The sequence below is a fragment of the Podarcis filfolensis genome (assembly GCF_964270895.1).
Source record: "Podarcis filfolensis genome assembly, chromosome: 3".
In the NCBI taxonomy this organism is placed as follows: domain Eukaryota; kingdom Metazoa; phylum Chordata; class Lepidosauria; order Squamata; family Lacertidae; genus Podarcis; species Podarcis filfolensis.
Genome location: NC_139606.1, coordinates 83,033,640 through 83,049,919, shown reverse-complemented (window position 1 = coordinate 83,049,919; position 16,280 = coordinate 83,033,640). Strand labels below are relative to the sequence as shown.

The 16,280-nt window shown below is 40.1% G+C and overlaps 1 protein-coding gene across 13 annotated transcripts in view; it reads right to left on the bottom strand.

Moving 5' to 3' along the window:
- LTBP1 (latent transforming growth factor beta binding protein 1) overlaps positions 1-16,280 on the bottom strand; it is a 177,022-nt gene that overhangs the window by 80,977 nt on the left and 79,765 nt on the right. For all 13 annotated transcript variants that reach the window (XM_083604175.1, XM_083604180.1, XM_083604181.1 and 10 more), the window contains 3 exons: positions 14,321-14,423; positions 11,489-11,560; positions 991-1,113 (listed from right to left, as the gene is read on the bottom strand). In XM_083604175.1, the coding sequence (XP_083460301.1) occupies positions 991-1,113; positions 11,489-11,560; positions 14,321-14,423 (298 nt within the window). The remainder of the gene's footprint in view (positions 1-990; positions 1,114-11,488; positions 11,561-14,320; positions 14,424-16,280) is intronic.

Below are 16,280 nucleotides of genomic sequence, written 5' to 3'. Positions count from 1 at the left end.
TTCTAGAACTGAAATTGGTGTCGGGATGACTTAGTCTTCAACTTGGTTCCCTAAAAAAAAATCTCAACAGCTTCGACCTGCCCTCCCCAATGGGTAGATCACTGCCAGTTTTTAATTCTGCTAGTAGATCGCAGTCTCTTTGGAGTTGGACGTCCCTGATATACAGGATTTAGACTATTAAAGGCACTGATAAAGATGAAAAGGGAACAATTCTTGGGCAATCCTGCATATCCTTAAACAAAGAAGGATATTTGTAATTGTATTGGAGCTCCTGTGGACAGTGTGGCTGTGATGCTCCATGTCACTGATTTTAAATTTCCACACAGCTTAGAAAGTTATGACCCTTTTTTGCATTTAGAGACTTCTGTAAACCTGTGCCAACTTACCAGAAGTAAGTCCTACTGAACAGTGGTGTTTTGCTTCAGAGTAAACATGATAAGATTGTGTTATCAATGGCAGCACTACCCATGTTCAATGCAGAAAATTTTAAATTATTAGCCAGCATAAAGAATACAATGAATGGGCCACCACCAACACCCACACCTAAGTGAATAGCTGTGTCATGAAAGACTTTGTGTGTGAGATAAAAAAATATGGGAATGAGGAATATAAGGTTCGGAAATATATGAGATATCAGACCCTACTGGGTTTACTTGTTCAACTAAAAGGAAAAGATACAATTTACTTAGCTCAACCATAGACAACCTGAAAAATCATCACAGGATCTCTGCAAATGCTGTGTTAGTGTATCCATTCATTTCTGTCACATAAATTATCTGGATAATTCACCATACAATTTTGTTTTAAAATGACAGTTTCTTATTAGGTCATAAAGAAACTCTCCAATGGTGAATTAAAAGTTCTCAAAATGAGAAGCGCCATAAGAAAATGTTGGCCAACAGTGATGAACTTGCATCCATTACAAGATGCAAGGGGGAAAAGAAAACCCACATGAATGATTGATAGGTACGGATTGGTTCTGTTACTTACGGATGCATCTGGAAAGCGTAGGGTCTGGCACAAATCCAATTTTGCAGGCACACCTATAGCTGCCCATGGTATTCAAACACTCACCATTCGGGCATACCCCTTGGAGCTGGCATTCATTAATGTCTGAAAAGGAACACAACTAGCATGAGTTAAATGATTAATCCACATAAACAACTCCATATAAGCACCTGGTATTAGGCTGTATTATATCCTAGATATGCACTGATTTCCAGAGCTTGTTTCTATATTTCTTTCCTTTTTTGTGCTATTAAAACACAGACACATAGAATCATAGAAGGGATCCTCAAGGACCATCTAGTTCAATCCCCTTCAATGCAGGAATCACAGCTAAATATGTAGGAAACCACTCAGAAAATGGGTGCAATATTGCCATGCAAAAGGATTGATAAACAATGGGGACCCAAGTATTATTACTAATCACTTCCAGTACAGTAGATGAGGAACATCAGAGTTTGGAGGGGCATTGCAGACATACATTGCAGATATGTAACTGAATGGTAAGTGGCTTGCCTAAGACCAGATGGTAGTGAAATTTCAACTGTCAACTTTGCAGTTAACAGTTCAGCATCTTTTCCAACGTTTCACCAGCATTTGAAAATGTTCATTTTTCTTTATTTTTGCTGTTGATACTTCCTATGTCCACACACAATAGACTTTGCAATATGAGATGCTTTTAACAGTCTACTTAAGCTACTAATTTTCAAAGCTGGATAACCCATTTTCTTCTTCTGGTGTGCATTACATTTACGAATATAAATTTACCCGGAGCCTGATAGTTAGTTCCAAAGCATGAGGTTGAGGGATGGTAGAATGAGATACATCAAAGACTTGGCAATGCAATTCTTTTGATGGTCTGGAAAGAAACAGATTCAGAAGTGCTTTCAAGGACAGCAATTTCCCCAATCGTAGGAAGGAATACAGCATATATTTCTAGCCCTGCATTTGGATCATTAAACAGTGGGTGGTCTCTAATAAAATACACCCACACAATGGGAAAAATCCTGAACATAGCGGGATATTGTTCTTTGAAGCAGCAACTTAGGCATGCCTGTGTCACACATTAGAAAGGGAGGCAGATCTGCAATTCATTGTGCATGGTTATTCACTTGGAATGCACACTCCCCAACCACAGGAACAGGTTTTGTTTTTTGCAGGTAAAGCATCAGAATTGCGCCAATGCATTAACTACCGCAACAGAAAACAGAATCAGGACACATGGAAGAGTTGAGCTACCATACGCAGAATTATGAGAACAAGATACTTTCCAACATCTTTTCAAAAGTAGACAGATCTCTGAAATTCTGAACTCCCACGAAGAGGAAAAGACAAAGTGTAAATACCGCTAGGAAAGATTGAAGTATGTTGATTCAACACTTCGAACTAGAAGCAGGAGCGAGGCAAAAGTAACAGCTATTCTTGTTTTCCAGAGAGTGGGCTACCACAAACTACAGGAAGGATATGTTTCAATGTGCCTGCATGTTCCCAAACATCACTGACATACTAAGTAGGGCTCTATTAGGTCAGATCAAAGATCCACTCAATCTAGCATTCTTTATCTCTAACAGTATCAAGCCAGATGCCCTCTGGAAAGACACAAGCAGGGTTTTATGGAGATTTCAAGCACCCCCAAATAAAAGAAATGCTTCCATAAAACATGGAAGTTCCTTTTTAAGTTATTAGCGACTAATAGCTATTCACAGACCTATGCTTCATGAGTATGCTAAATTTTCACATTGTACCCTTTTTATTATCCACCTACTTCTCCAAATAAAAGCTCCCCCTTCTGTCAGCACAATTCAAAAGACAATACAGTACATGGTAAGAAATGGTTGGCAGAGCGGAATATGCAGAAGGCCTAACAATTAACTGCAGGGAAAGACAAGTGGACTGAATTAGCCACTACATGGCTGTGTACACTTAAGGAGGTCAAGTTACTCTGTAGCACCATCACACATGGGGTTAAGATGCCTAATGGCAACACTCATGAGGCACATAACAGTATCTCTGACACTGTTCTTTTCAAAAATCATCTAGCCCATCCATAGCACTGCCATTTGGTATCAAATGATAATGTGACAGATCCCAGATGGCCACCCTGCTTGTATTTAGCCATTTACAGTGGTACCTCGGGTTACATACGCTTCAGGTTACATACGCTTCAGGTTACAGACTCTGCTAACCCAGAAATGGTACCTCGGGTTAAGAACTTTACTTCAGGATGAGAACAGAAATCGTGCTCTGGCGGCGCGGCGGCAGTGGGAGGCCCCATTAGCTAAAGTGGTGCTTCAGGTTAAGAACAGTTTCAGGTTCAGAACAGACCTCTGGAACGAATTAAGTACGTAACCAGAGGTACCACTGTAATAGGAAACTGAAATCTCCAAGGAGTGCCAGAGGAAAACCATTTTGGTGTCCAGCAACGGAACAGTGTGAATCTCATGGGAATGCTTGGAGCCTGCCAAGTCTGCATGTTATCTTGGCACCTGAAGCGAAAACCACTAGCTTAGCTGGGCCTTGCTGGCATGCTCGAGTTCCTGACTGAGAAAGTAACCAAGGTCTTAACCCAGGCAGGGGGAGAAGGAGAAAGAAGAATTTAAAATATGAGACTGGAAGAAGAAACAAACACATCTGCTTATCTGTTGCCTGCTTGCTTTATTATCAAGATGATGGAACTTTTAACAGAGATGGAATATGAAAGATTGCTTCATCCTCTATATATCCAACCAACCACTGCATTCTGCAGGAGAGAACAACCTGCAGATACCATCCTATCAGGAGGTCCATTTTGAACAATCTCATTGCATTTTGGACAGGTGCCTTCTCTATCCTATCCCAGCTCCTTTAATTTATCTCTCATTCTCCTTTCACACTCAGCTAGCACCTTATTCTCAACCTTCCTTCCCACAAACTACCACTTTCTCTCATCCCTAGTCTCTGGTCCTTTTACATTCATTTATTTTTCCAATAACAGCTTTCCTCTTTTATGTCTTTCTTTTCCTTGTTTGTTTATATATAATAGAGTATTTACCTTTTATCTCACTTTCAAATTTTATTCAACACCACCTCTGGCACTTTCCCTTCAGCGAGAAAGCTTCATTCCTTCTCTTCCCACCCCCTAAAATTCTCTGACTCCCAGTCACTTTTCCTCATTGAGCAAATAGTTGGTGGTACTGCCATTGGTTCAGTCAAAAGGCGCAGAGCAAGGAAGTAAGGAGGCACTGGCCAGGCTATGGAACTGAGACCCACCTGAAAGCACTCAAAGGATTTGTGGTTGTTGTCCACTGTTTTGAGAAACAATGGTCTGTAGAATGATCTTTATTTTTAGAACCCTCCTGCTTGATATAATGGCTCTCATTAGCCCTGTGAATTTGGAGGGCAGTGATGCTGCTCGAAAGGCTATCATTCGGGTAGGAGATGTCAGCATCTGATAACAACTAAGAACATAAATATCTCCCTGGTTGCCATATCATCCATACTGTCATCTGGGGGTGGGGGGTGGGGACAGTTATTCCTGCAGTGGGAGAGCTGGGAAGCAGGGTTCTTCCATTGGCTGCATCAATCCTCCTCTCTCTCAGCTGCTACCTGGGGGCAGCGACTCCATCAGACTGCCTTAGTGGGAGAGCTAGGAACCAGGGCTCATTGCACCAGTTTGCTGGAGGCCCAGCTCCATCAGGCATCTCCTGCCCCTGAATTGTGCCAACTGGCATGACAGTTTATAAATGAGGCATGAATTTTGATTTTCCTCTTTCCTCCCTCCCTTTTCCTTTTGTGTGAGGGTTTTTTTAGAATGCAAGCTTCCATGTAAGGATTGTCTTGATTGATTGTATGCAAACTGCTCTGTAGCATCTTTGGCAGAATGGCAGAATACAAGTACCATTAATAAATAAGTTAAGTATCATTTAAAAATTCAGTCTTCTTCAGGCATGTTGGATAGCAGACAATAAAACACTGGTGCTGTCTGCTGCTCATGGATAGTTGTGTTGGTGGCGGTATAATTTAACAAGTTTTAGCAAGTGTGCATTAGATGTGGTTTCTTGGTGAGTCCATCAGGAAGCTGTTGTACTGATATCGAGTCCTGTATTATGAAATGCTATTTAAACACCAAACGAAGCACCCACAAATTAATAACAAACCTTAAATGCCTTCTTTGTGGGGGGGGTGAGATGCACATTTTAGAATGATCACTGCTTCAATACTTTAGGCAAAGAGCCCATTGCATACTAATTTCACCCTGTGGTTAGGCGACCACCTACCTAACAACATGTCCGGCCACCCGCAGTCCTGTCCAGCTGTGTAAATTATACTGAAATCAACCTGTCAAGGCAGCTGGAAATGGAAACTGGATGAGATGAAGGTTGTGTTAAAAATAGCTTAACAGCTCTTAAGCTTTTTTTCATTTGCCCGTCTTTATCAAATGAAGCCACAAAGTAAGGTTGATATCTAAAAAACAGTCTGAAGGCGGGAGGGTCTGGGTATAACTTTGATAGGCAATAATTTAGGTAGGTGTTAATGTCACTACAGTAGCTGCTCTTAGGACAGTACTGTGTATAGGGAAACTTTGGAAATACTCCCTCTGATTAAAAGGACACCAACCAATAGGTACTTATAATTCAAACCCAATCGGAATCTTTCTGGTGGTATAGTGTAATGGCTACAGAGCTGGACTTATGCCAGCCCCCCCCCCCAGGTTCACATCACAAATCAGCTTTGACATGCCATTGATGCACTTTGGGCCAGTCACCATCCTTACACCAACCCATCTCTCAAGGGTTATGAGGATAAAATGAGTGGGAATTATGTATGCTGCCCTGCTTGGATGTCAAGTGTTTCAAGTTCAGATCAATTCTGAGTTACAAGGTCAAAAGAATCTGTATGGCAAATAAAATATCAGTTACGTGGTCTTAAATAAAACATAGCATTAATTTGGCATTAGCATTTATACCTTAATTTTCCTCACAATGGTTGTATAAGATAGTCATTTCTGCAGATGAAGAACTGATACAGAGAGAAGAAATGTGCTCAAGGCCACCTACTGAATTTATAATTCAAGTGAGCCACCAAGATAACAAACCTGAAGCACGTTTGCTGCTCTTCGTGGGAAGTTTTATATTTTTAAAAAAACTGAGGAAGAAAGATGGAATCCAGAATGTTCAATAAGGAGAATAATATACGGACTTAACCAGTTGCAAAAACTGGCTGATGGTTATTTACACCACAGTCCTAGTAGCATATACTGCCACCATAGCCATCTGCCTGGCCTACCAGGCCTCAAAGCCTATAATATGCAGCAGTGGCTTACGAGGGTTGGGTGGCGGCAGTATCCTCATTCCCAAGAGTGCAGTCCCAGTAATTCTAGCAGGTCTTGAACCTGCAGCATGAAAGATGTCAGGCAGAAGATTCAGCCTAAAATGTACTATCCAGGTTCAAGCAATAGAGGAAACTACAGGGTAATAAGCCAGGCCAGCTGAGCAGCTTTCCAGATAATAAGCCACAGCAGATCACTCAGTAAGAGCTAATCTCTAAGAAATAGCACTAGGTCAGATTTGCTCTGTAGCTATCCTGGCAATTTTTTTCAAGGGTGAGTGCAGAACTCCCATAATTTGTTAGTCATGTGAGCAAAAAAGGAGATACTGACAGACCTGATTCTCTTCACCTCTGGCTTACCTTCACTTCATTACAAGCAGCTTTACCCTGCTCTCAGGACCCCACCCTCTGAATTGGCAGGAGCTGGGTCTGACACTACCATCATAACATTTCTACGATTCCAGCATACAGTGATGATACGCTAGGTCAAATCAGAACTGTGCCATTCACACTTATACTTGTACAGGGGACAAAATGCAGGGTTTCACAAACTTGAGGTGAAGATCAATTACTTCTGTCTAAGCTACATAGCTCACTGAGTGCAGCAGTTCCACACACAAAAAAGTGTGGTGGCACCTTGAAGCCTAAACAAATGCATTGTTCTGTTTTTGCTGCAATATCCTAACATGGCTATCTCTCTGGAAAGTGACACTAAGAGTAAAATGAGACAGATACTACTTTAGCCAATAGGAAGTGCTTCAAAGGATGATACAGTATGGGGAAACACATTAAATTCCATGCATCATATATGAAGGTAAGCAAAATTGTCCTGTTGTTCTACAAACAATTATTGTTTTTAATGCTATCAAAAATAAAAATAAAAATGGGAGAGTGTTGGGGTGAGACAATAAACTGAGCACCACTTCACAGTACCTTTTCATGTAGTAATTGCTTTATCATTAGATTAACACAAATCCACAGGAAAAGTTCCATTATCCTATTTAAATGTAGGTTCTGAGAAGGACTTTTGCTCCATTTTGTAAACTAGCTTTTGTGAATGTTCAGCCTTGAAGTTATGTTCAAATAAATTTCTCTGGAAATCTCACATAGACTTAAGTCAATTATTTGCATTGGAATTGGCTTAGCCTTTTTCTGTTTAGGACGAGACTTGAATGGCAATACACAAGAAGTGTATTTCAAATCCCTTTAATAAAACTTGGGCACAAAGAACTACCCCACCCTTGTAACTATAGTTTCAAATAACATATGCAAAATAAATGATGTGCATGGGACTACAGAAAATTAAAATTTTAGTTGGCTACACCCAGCCACAATATCCCACTGTAACAGACATTGATTACACTCTCTACCATAATGAGTTATATAATTTGGCATCTCTTTATTACTTAACCTCTACTAAATAAAAGCAAGCTACTATTGTATATAATAATTTATCTTACACATTTCAGGCTTATCATATATCTAAATTTACTATTTTACAGCTTTGTTTTGCTTATGATAGATTGGTACTTAAGATTTTATTGTTATTTTATTATTATTACAAGCAGCTTTGAGGAATTTTAAATGTATGAATGAACAAAGTTTACAAATAAGCTGTCTTATTATAATTACTTTAGCAGGTCGGTTACAAAGATACAAAATCTAACAGGACAGATTCAGCTAAGAAATAGCATACACTAAAATGAGCTTGTGAATGAAAATTCTTTCTTTCTTTCTGGCCTACATACCCAGATAAGTATGCATTTCTCTAATGCAAGAAAAAAATATTTTGCCACGTTTCATTTTCAGTTCTCAGTAGAAGGACGTAAAAGGAAAATGATTCTGTCTTTGTTCATCCCTACAGTTATAAGTTGCCAAATGTTTGCCAGAGGATTTGGCAACATAGTGAGATAAAAAACTATTTTTATCACATTATTTTTTGGGGGGAAATGCTTAATTTTTTATTGATGTGGAATGGCGGTTAATGACACTAAACCAAAGCAAAACTAAAACTATTAAAGTGGGAAATGAAACTTCTTTCTGTATCTTCCACGTTTAAAGGGGCACAAATTATGCTCAACAAAACTCTTATTCTGTCTAGGATCTGGAAGCTGCATTCAGAAATGATGCAAGATCAGATCAGAAGAATCTTTATTTGCATCAGCAACTAGTCATAGCAATAAAATAAAATACAATGTACTGAAGATAGAGGTAAAAGCTTCACTATACAAATTACATTCTAGAGGCTGATATAAGTATTTTCTACAATGTTCTACAATGTTCAGTTCAAGGCGTATGTTCGGTACAGTCTTTTGAAAGAGGCTGCTGTGGCTTAACTACAACTAACAGAAGAACCATACAAACTATTACAAAATGGATCTCAAACACTGGTCCTTTAACACAATTGTTCTTACTCCCCTCCCCCCAATGGAGACTCAGAGATGGATTTTTGTTCCTGTATAAGATTGACTGGATGGTTGCACCATGATATGAGGATCAAGTAAGTAATGCTTCCTGAATGTCTGACTATGGCCCAGCAATCAAAAGCATCACACACACCTCCCACTTCCTCCTCCTCATTTGAGCATCCCCCTCCTTAGTTTCAATCTCAGTGCAAACTGTGGTTAGAATTAAATCTGTACTGATATTACTGCTATCCACTGTGATACCAAGCCACAGTTTGCAAACCCATGCCTAACTATCACTGCAAACATGATAACTTTACCATCAATATGTATTATTTCTGCATGGGATAGTCACTTCCCTACACCCACATCGTAAAGAATAAAAAAGAATGTTATTTGTGTTTAGTAACCATGCACAAGTCATCTGTTCAGAATTTCTGACTTTTTAGAAAACTGTTTTATCACAGGATAGTATTCAGTGCTAGTCTTACTCAGAGTATACCTACTGAAATTAATAGACATGACTACTTTTGATTCATTTTAGCAGGTTCTAGTCAACTAACTTTTACTCAGAGCGGACAAACTGAAATCCATCTCATATGTGGTCACCCTTTGTAATGAATTAAACCATATTCACAAAGCAAGTTTCTCTCTTCCGTAATACAAACTAATCATTCCCACCTAATTGCCAAATGCATCTACTTTGAGTATGGCTAATGTTGACTGTCACTCAAATATAAGCTGGTTCGGGGGGAGGGAGGGAGAGAAAAGAGTGGTTTTCCTACTAAAACCACCTCCATCCAGGTACTTTTCCAGTTCTCAAGTGTACACATTTTTAAGAGAGTGTTCTATTGGCAAAATGCTTTCCTCCTGAAAATGAAAAGCCAAGCCTTTCACCAGCTGTTCTTTTAATTCAGCTTCTCTTTTCCGTTAATAAAAACATATCAAAATGCATTTCCCCCTTCCTTTTCAGTATTAAAAAAGGTAGAAAAATACAGTGCAATTCCCCTAAAATATTGTTAACCCACTCCTTAATACCACCGATATACTTTGTGCCCAGATATTAGAAGCTGCATGTAATGCTCTGATCAATATGTATGTATTTATTATTTACAATACATATATGCTGCCCTTCATCCCATATGGATTTCAAAATATGAAGTCTAATATGCGCATGTTCATTTGGGTTTCACAGCAGCTTAGGATTTACCTGTGCATGTATAAGCAAAACTTTTATTCAAATGAAAGACAATTGTTACATCGCTGAAGGAAGAGAGAAATCTTGGTTAGATAACCTAAGATGTCCTACTAAACTGTTAAAACTTAATCTGCAAACAGACGGTTCTTTGTTGTTCATAACACACCATCAGTAAGAGATTTGTTTCATTGCATTAGTTCACTGAAATGAAAGGAAATAATCAGGAGGTGGTTGTTAATCATGCTGCTACCACATATGGTTTGTAAACGGAGAAGGCTTTTGATTGAAGAAACATTAGAGCAATTAGATGTTTAGAGAAGTCTCCAAGATGGGGAGTTAGATGTTCTGCAGGAGAGAAGAAAGCATTCTTTTCCTTCAGCTGCCCTGAATATGATATTAGCTGTCTGGTGGCAGGATGGCCATGGAATTGCTTTGAAAATACAGTACCTAAAATATTTGCTCTGAAAGAGATTTATCCATTCTAGAAATTTAGCGCCAGCTTCGCTATTGAAACTCAAATGGTCAAACCACTTCGCTGTCTCTAGCCTGAGCTTTCTTTTGTAATGTGTGATTCTGTTTGATGTATTTTATAACACAGGAAACAGTAGTTTCAAATTTTGATTGGGGGTAGGTATTTGTATCATATGACCTAACTATTAACACCTTCCATTATTTCCAATTACAGGGTCTATTCATAGAATCATAGAATCATAGAGTTGGAAGAGACCACAAGGGCCATCGAGTCCAACCCCCTGCCAAGCAGGAAACACCATCAGAGCACTCCTGACATATGGTTGTCAAGCCTCTGCTTAAAGACCTCCAAAGAAGGAGACTCCACCACACTCCTTGGCAGCAAATTCCACTGTCGAACAGCTCTTACTGTTCAAAGAGCTGGTCATTACCTTTAAACCACTAATGGTTTAAGACTAGAACATCCAATGGGCCATGTCCTCCTGCAATATTCTGAAACCACCAGCACCATAAGCACAGTTAGTAGTTACTCAGAGGTACACAGAAGTGGGCCATCTCCATAGGGGCACTCCGACTCTGGAATTTTCTTACAAAGCAGATCTACTTTCTGATGGTATTCCATCATGAGATAAAACTAATTTAATTCTGGCTTGTGTGAATTCCTAAACTCACTATATATTTTTTCTTAATGTGTGTCAGTGTATAGTGATTTTAATTATGTTGACTTTAAGTTGACTTGGTGTTGTTACTGGGAATGGACAGGCGGGCTATAAATATTTCCAACAATAAATGCAAATGATGAGCCATATAAGTCTTGAGTGATTTCATTTATCAAACAGGCAATATTTTCTACTTAATTACAACTAACACGACTACCCCACCTCCTGCAAATGAAACTGACATAACAGATTTATTCATAGTATGCATTTAAGTAAATTGAGAAATGCACACAATTTATTTTAGCTCAACAGAATTATTCAAAACCATGGGTGGGGAACCCGTGGCCCTCCAGATGTTGGGATACAACGATCGGCTGTTGAACTACATCTGTAGAGCCACAGAACCCCATTCCTGCTCAAAACAAATGCTGAAAACATCTTACCTTGACAAAAAGTAGCATTAATTCTTTTGTAACCTTGTGGACAATCCACCACTTGGCTATATCCAGGGTAAGCTAAATTTGAAGATTAAAAAAAAAAAGGAAATTACCAAGTGATACAATCCTCCAAACCAGAGTCTACAAGGTCAGGAAAGTGCCATGAGTTCACATGCTCCCCCTTCTTTGACTGCTCTCATACACATTGAGTCCTTCCTCTACGCTGTTCTAAGTCTTGCTTGTCATGATATCTAAATCAGGTGACTATGGTTAAGGCTAAGCTGCAAAACTAGGTTTGTAACCCTATTTAAAACCATTGTTGAGGCATTCCATGCCAAATCGACCAAATCTGGCCCATAAAGGTTACATCATGCTGTTGAAATTTTGAAGAGCCATGGTACCTGTTGAAATGTATGCCCACAACCCATATATACAGTGGTACCTCTGGTTACTAACTTAATTTGTTCCGGAGGTCCGTTCTTAACCTGAAACCGTTCTTAACCTAAGGTACCACTTTTGCCAATAGGGCCTCCCGCTGCCACTGCGCAGCCGCCACGCAATTTCTGTTCTCATCCTGAGGTAAAGTTCTTAACCCGAGGTACTATTTCCGGGTTAGCAGAGTCTGTAACCCAAAGTGTTTGTAACCCAAGGTGTTTGTAACCTGAGGTACCACTGTACGTGTATGAGAAAGAGAGTGAGAGAAAGGTTTACAAGGGCAGGGCCACCATCTCTCTGAAAACTTGTGCAAGGTCACATTTCCCATAAAGTGTGTGTTCATTCTATCTGCCATAGAATGAGATGCATTCTACCTATCTTTATCTTTAAGGGTTCATTTTGAAGTCCATGATCTCTTTTTAAAAAGCAGTGTGCTGTATGCCAAAAGCAGCTGAATTAGAGCAGAGAACAATGGCCCAACATTTATAATGTTTCCACACACCCCCCCAGTTATTTCTGCACTCATTTGCTTGGATCTTATGGACCACAGGTACACTGCAACATTTTTTGTTGCAGCACTCTCTATTTAAAACTCTTTTTAGAAGTCTACTTCCACATATCCACACTACAATCTGCTCTTAACATACTTTGGCTTGTAGGGATCATTTGAAGAACTATTGCAGTCTGAGGCAGAATGTGGGGTTAAACAACTTTATTGTTTAAAGTACTCCGGGGTTTGCTGTCGCAGAAGGAAAGGATCCATGAACTGGGCAGCCCAACTACTGACCCAATATCTCCCTCCAGCCCACCTGCTGAAATCAGGAGAAGTTGCCAATGGAAAGGTTCCACCACGGTGTGGGCCAGACAGTTGGGTACAACAGCAATGTTGGTTTGTGGTACCTGCTCCCCCCAAGCTATGGCTGAGGTCTTAGCATGCCTCATCCAAGACCCCTTATGGAGATCCGCTATGGGTACTGCCCAATGACAAAGTTGTGATGAATGTGGGCATTACAAAAAATGACATATCAAGGTAGCCACTAGCACTGGCCAATTTGAACCATGGATAAATGTCTTTATGGCTCTTTCAATCAGTAGCCAATATCCATCCAGATAAAGAATCAATCTTACAAAGTGAGAGAAGGAGAATCAGCTGGCGGTGTGAACATAGGTGCAGCTGTGGCCCAGGGTTTCCTCTGCAGACCAGTACAAAGCAGTCTTCAACCTGGTTCACGCCCAGGTCCTGCCCCTGCTGCTGAATGGGCCCTAGGGCCAGCTCAAGCCTGAACTGTGGCATCACCACTTTGCAGGGAACAGTCCGTCCCCCCTCTGCCAGCCATGCAGGAAGTGCAACACCACCCACCACAGAGAGGCTGCAAACCTGCGTTTTCATACTTTGCAGCATCAAAATGCATTAAATAATGATGCTGATCATCACTTGGTACAACATGCACAGTTCGGTCCCATAGAGAAGAGAAGAAGAAGAGTTTGGATTTGATATCCCGCCTTTCACTCCCTTTAAGGAGTCTCAAAGCGGCTAACATTCTACTTTTCCTTCCTCCCCCACAACAAACACTCTGTGAGGTGAGTGGGGCTGAGAGACTTCAAAGAAGTGTGACTGGCCCAAGGTCACCCAGCAGCTGCATGTGGAGGAGCGGAGACGCGAACCCGGTTCCCTAGATTACGAGACTACCGCTCTTAACCAGTACACCACACTGGCTCTCATATTTTATATTGGCATTATAAAAATATGTCAATCTCATGGCAAGGTCATGAAGCTCAAAACCATAAAAGATTCCAAGGAAAGCCTTTTTTCATCCAACATGATTACAGTCTGACAAATAATACAACTTTAGTAAAGGAAAACGTCAAAATGTCATGGGAATAAGGCGACCCTGAATCAGCATCCTGTGAATGAGTCAACTACCAGGCAAGGATACCAGCTTAATGTCAAAAGTGTTAACAGCTTACTCAGTTTCCTCTTAGTGCTTATCTGGGATCTATGAAATGAGAGCATTTGCTCATCTTCATAGGAAATTAGTAAGCACATTAATGTTTTCTTTCTTTTTTCTTTCTTTTTTTTGCAAATTGACAAAGGAGATTTAGACTGAAGCCAAATAAAAGAAGCAGAAAATCTCTTTTGTTAGCCATTGCATTATGAGTGAACATACTTCCATGATTCTGAGTACCACAATAATTACTTAAATGGGTACTGTTTCTGTTCCTACCATTGCCAAACACTAATTGCCTTCCTGAAAAACAATAGCAGCGTACAGCGCTATTTTTTAAAACTCAAAGCTTTACTCATACCCTTATGTCCCTATGCTGAAAAGGACATACATATGCTGACATATGCACATTATAGTGCAGAACGGTAAGATGAAAACAAATCTGAAAAACACTTACCTGGTTTCTTTGGACATTTTTGGCATTTGTTAAAGCCCCAGGAAGTACCCACAGTCCCACAGCAATCTTCTTGCTTTGAGAGACCAGGGAGTGCTTTACCACACTAGGAAAAACAAGTTGAGAAACCTCGGGTTAGTGCTGCTGAAAAATAAAACATATCTAGAATGCTGCTGCTTTAAAATCACCATGACATAATTTCACCCGAGTGCAGAGCAGCCAGCACTAGTCCTTAAGTTACATCACAGCTTAGGCACAGTTACTGATAGCACTTTCTTTGTCCTAGCCTTCAAAGAACTACTTATCCATGACTTGGTCCTATGCTGCCACCGTAAAGTTTTTAAGCTGAAACAATAAGGGTCTCTAGGCCTGCCCATGTGGTTCTTCTGATGTTTAATCGTTACTGTAGTGGCATGAGACAAGTAATAAAATAGCAGTTAAGAATGTAAGAAGAGCCTGTTGAATCAGGGCAACAGCCCTTCTAGTCCAGGAATCCTGTTCCAGGAATCCAGTGGCCGATCAGATACATGTGGGAGACCCACAAGCAGGACCGGAGCACAACAGCACTTTCCCTTCTTGCAGTTTCCAACAACTGGCATTCAGAAGAATTACTGCCTCCAACTGTGGAAGCTGAGCGTACCCATCATGGCTAGTACCACTGCAGTGCCAGCCTGCCCATGAGGCAGAAGTAAACACATGGTGGAAGCTGAAGAAGAAGAAGAAGAAGAGGAAGAGTTTGGATTTGATATCCTGCTTTATCACTACCCAAAGGAGTCTCAAAGCGGCTAACATTCTCTTTTTCCCTTCCTCCACCACAACAAACACTCTGTGAGGTGAGTGGGGCTGAGAGACTTCAGAGAAGTGTGACTAGCCCAAGGTCACCCAGCAGCTGCATGTGGAGGAGCAGACTGAATTGAACCAAGGCTTGGTCTTGGTTACAGCTCATAGTTAGCTAAGACCTTAACCACGAACCTCAGTTCAGGTGACATATTAAACAAAAAGGACTATGGAGACATGTGAATATCATGCAAAATGTGAACGACAAATGAAGCAATACATCATTAAGCAGCAAATTTCCAACCTAGTCATTCTTCATAGCAATCCAAATATTCCCTTATAAAAGTATATGAAATTCATCTCCTTCATCGTTCTTATAAGGAACAAACCTTGTTATTATAATTTCTTCCCTGTCAGCCCCTATATTGCATTTTACATTAAAATGGTTCTAGTTACTTAAGTCACTGCCAAGTTTATGCTCTGTTTATTGCTCCATTGCTGGACTGAAAAGACAGACACACCCTTTCCTCTCTCTGGATAACTTACATGTAGAGCTGAGACAGCCCTAAAAACTTAAATTTGATTTTGAATTCACAACCGCAAAATAAGCCCTTGAAAGTATCTGTTTTTGGCCTTTTCACCAAGAAACATCAGCTTACTACCCACAGATTTTAAATGTCATCACAAAGGTCAGTTCCCCTGCCCTACAGCCAACTTTTCAAAATCTTAAATTTCTGCATTTCAAAAGCCATGTATTTAAGTGAAAATATTCAAGTCTCCTAATTAGAGATGACTTGTTAGCATTTATAGTCAGATATAATTATTATGAATGCAAGATGTTCACTGAACTTCAAATTCCAGAGATAAGCCACACTGCCCCTAGTTTTAACAAATTAGTAGGACAAAATGGTTGAATGATGGACATGCATATCTAAATGTTCCATTGCCACAAACTCAAAAGCATCTGGTCAAAATTGATCAGAAACTGAGTGGTAACTCAGTCTATCAGTTTTAGGATTTCTACATGCACAACAGAACTTCTGCCCCCTTCTCCTTCCCCTGTGCACCTTCTGAATTTGTTCTGATGTTTCCTGATCCCCCTGGACGACACTAACCATTGTTTTCAAGATTATAGGTTAAATCCAGAATTTTTCTTCTGTGAAAAGAAGAGACTGAGATCCAATGG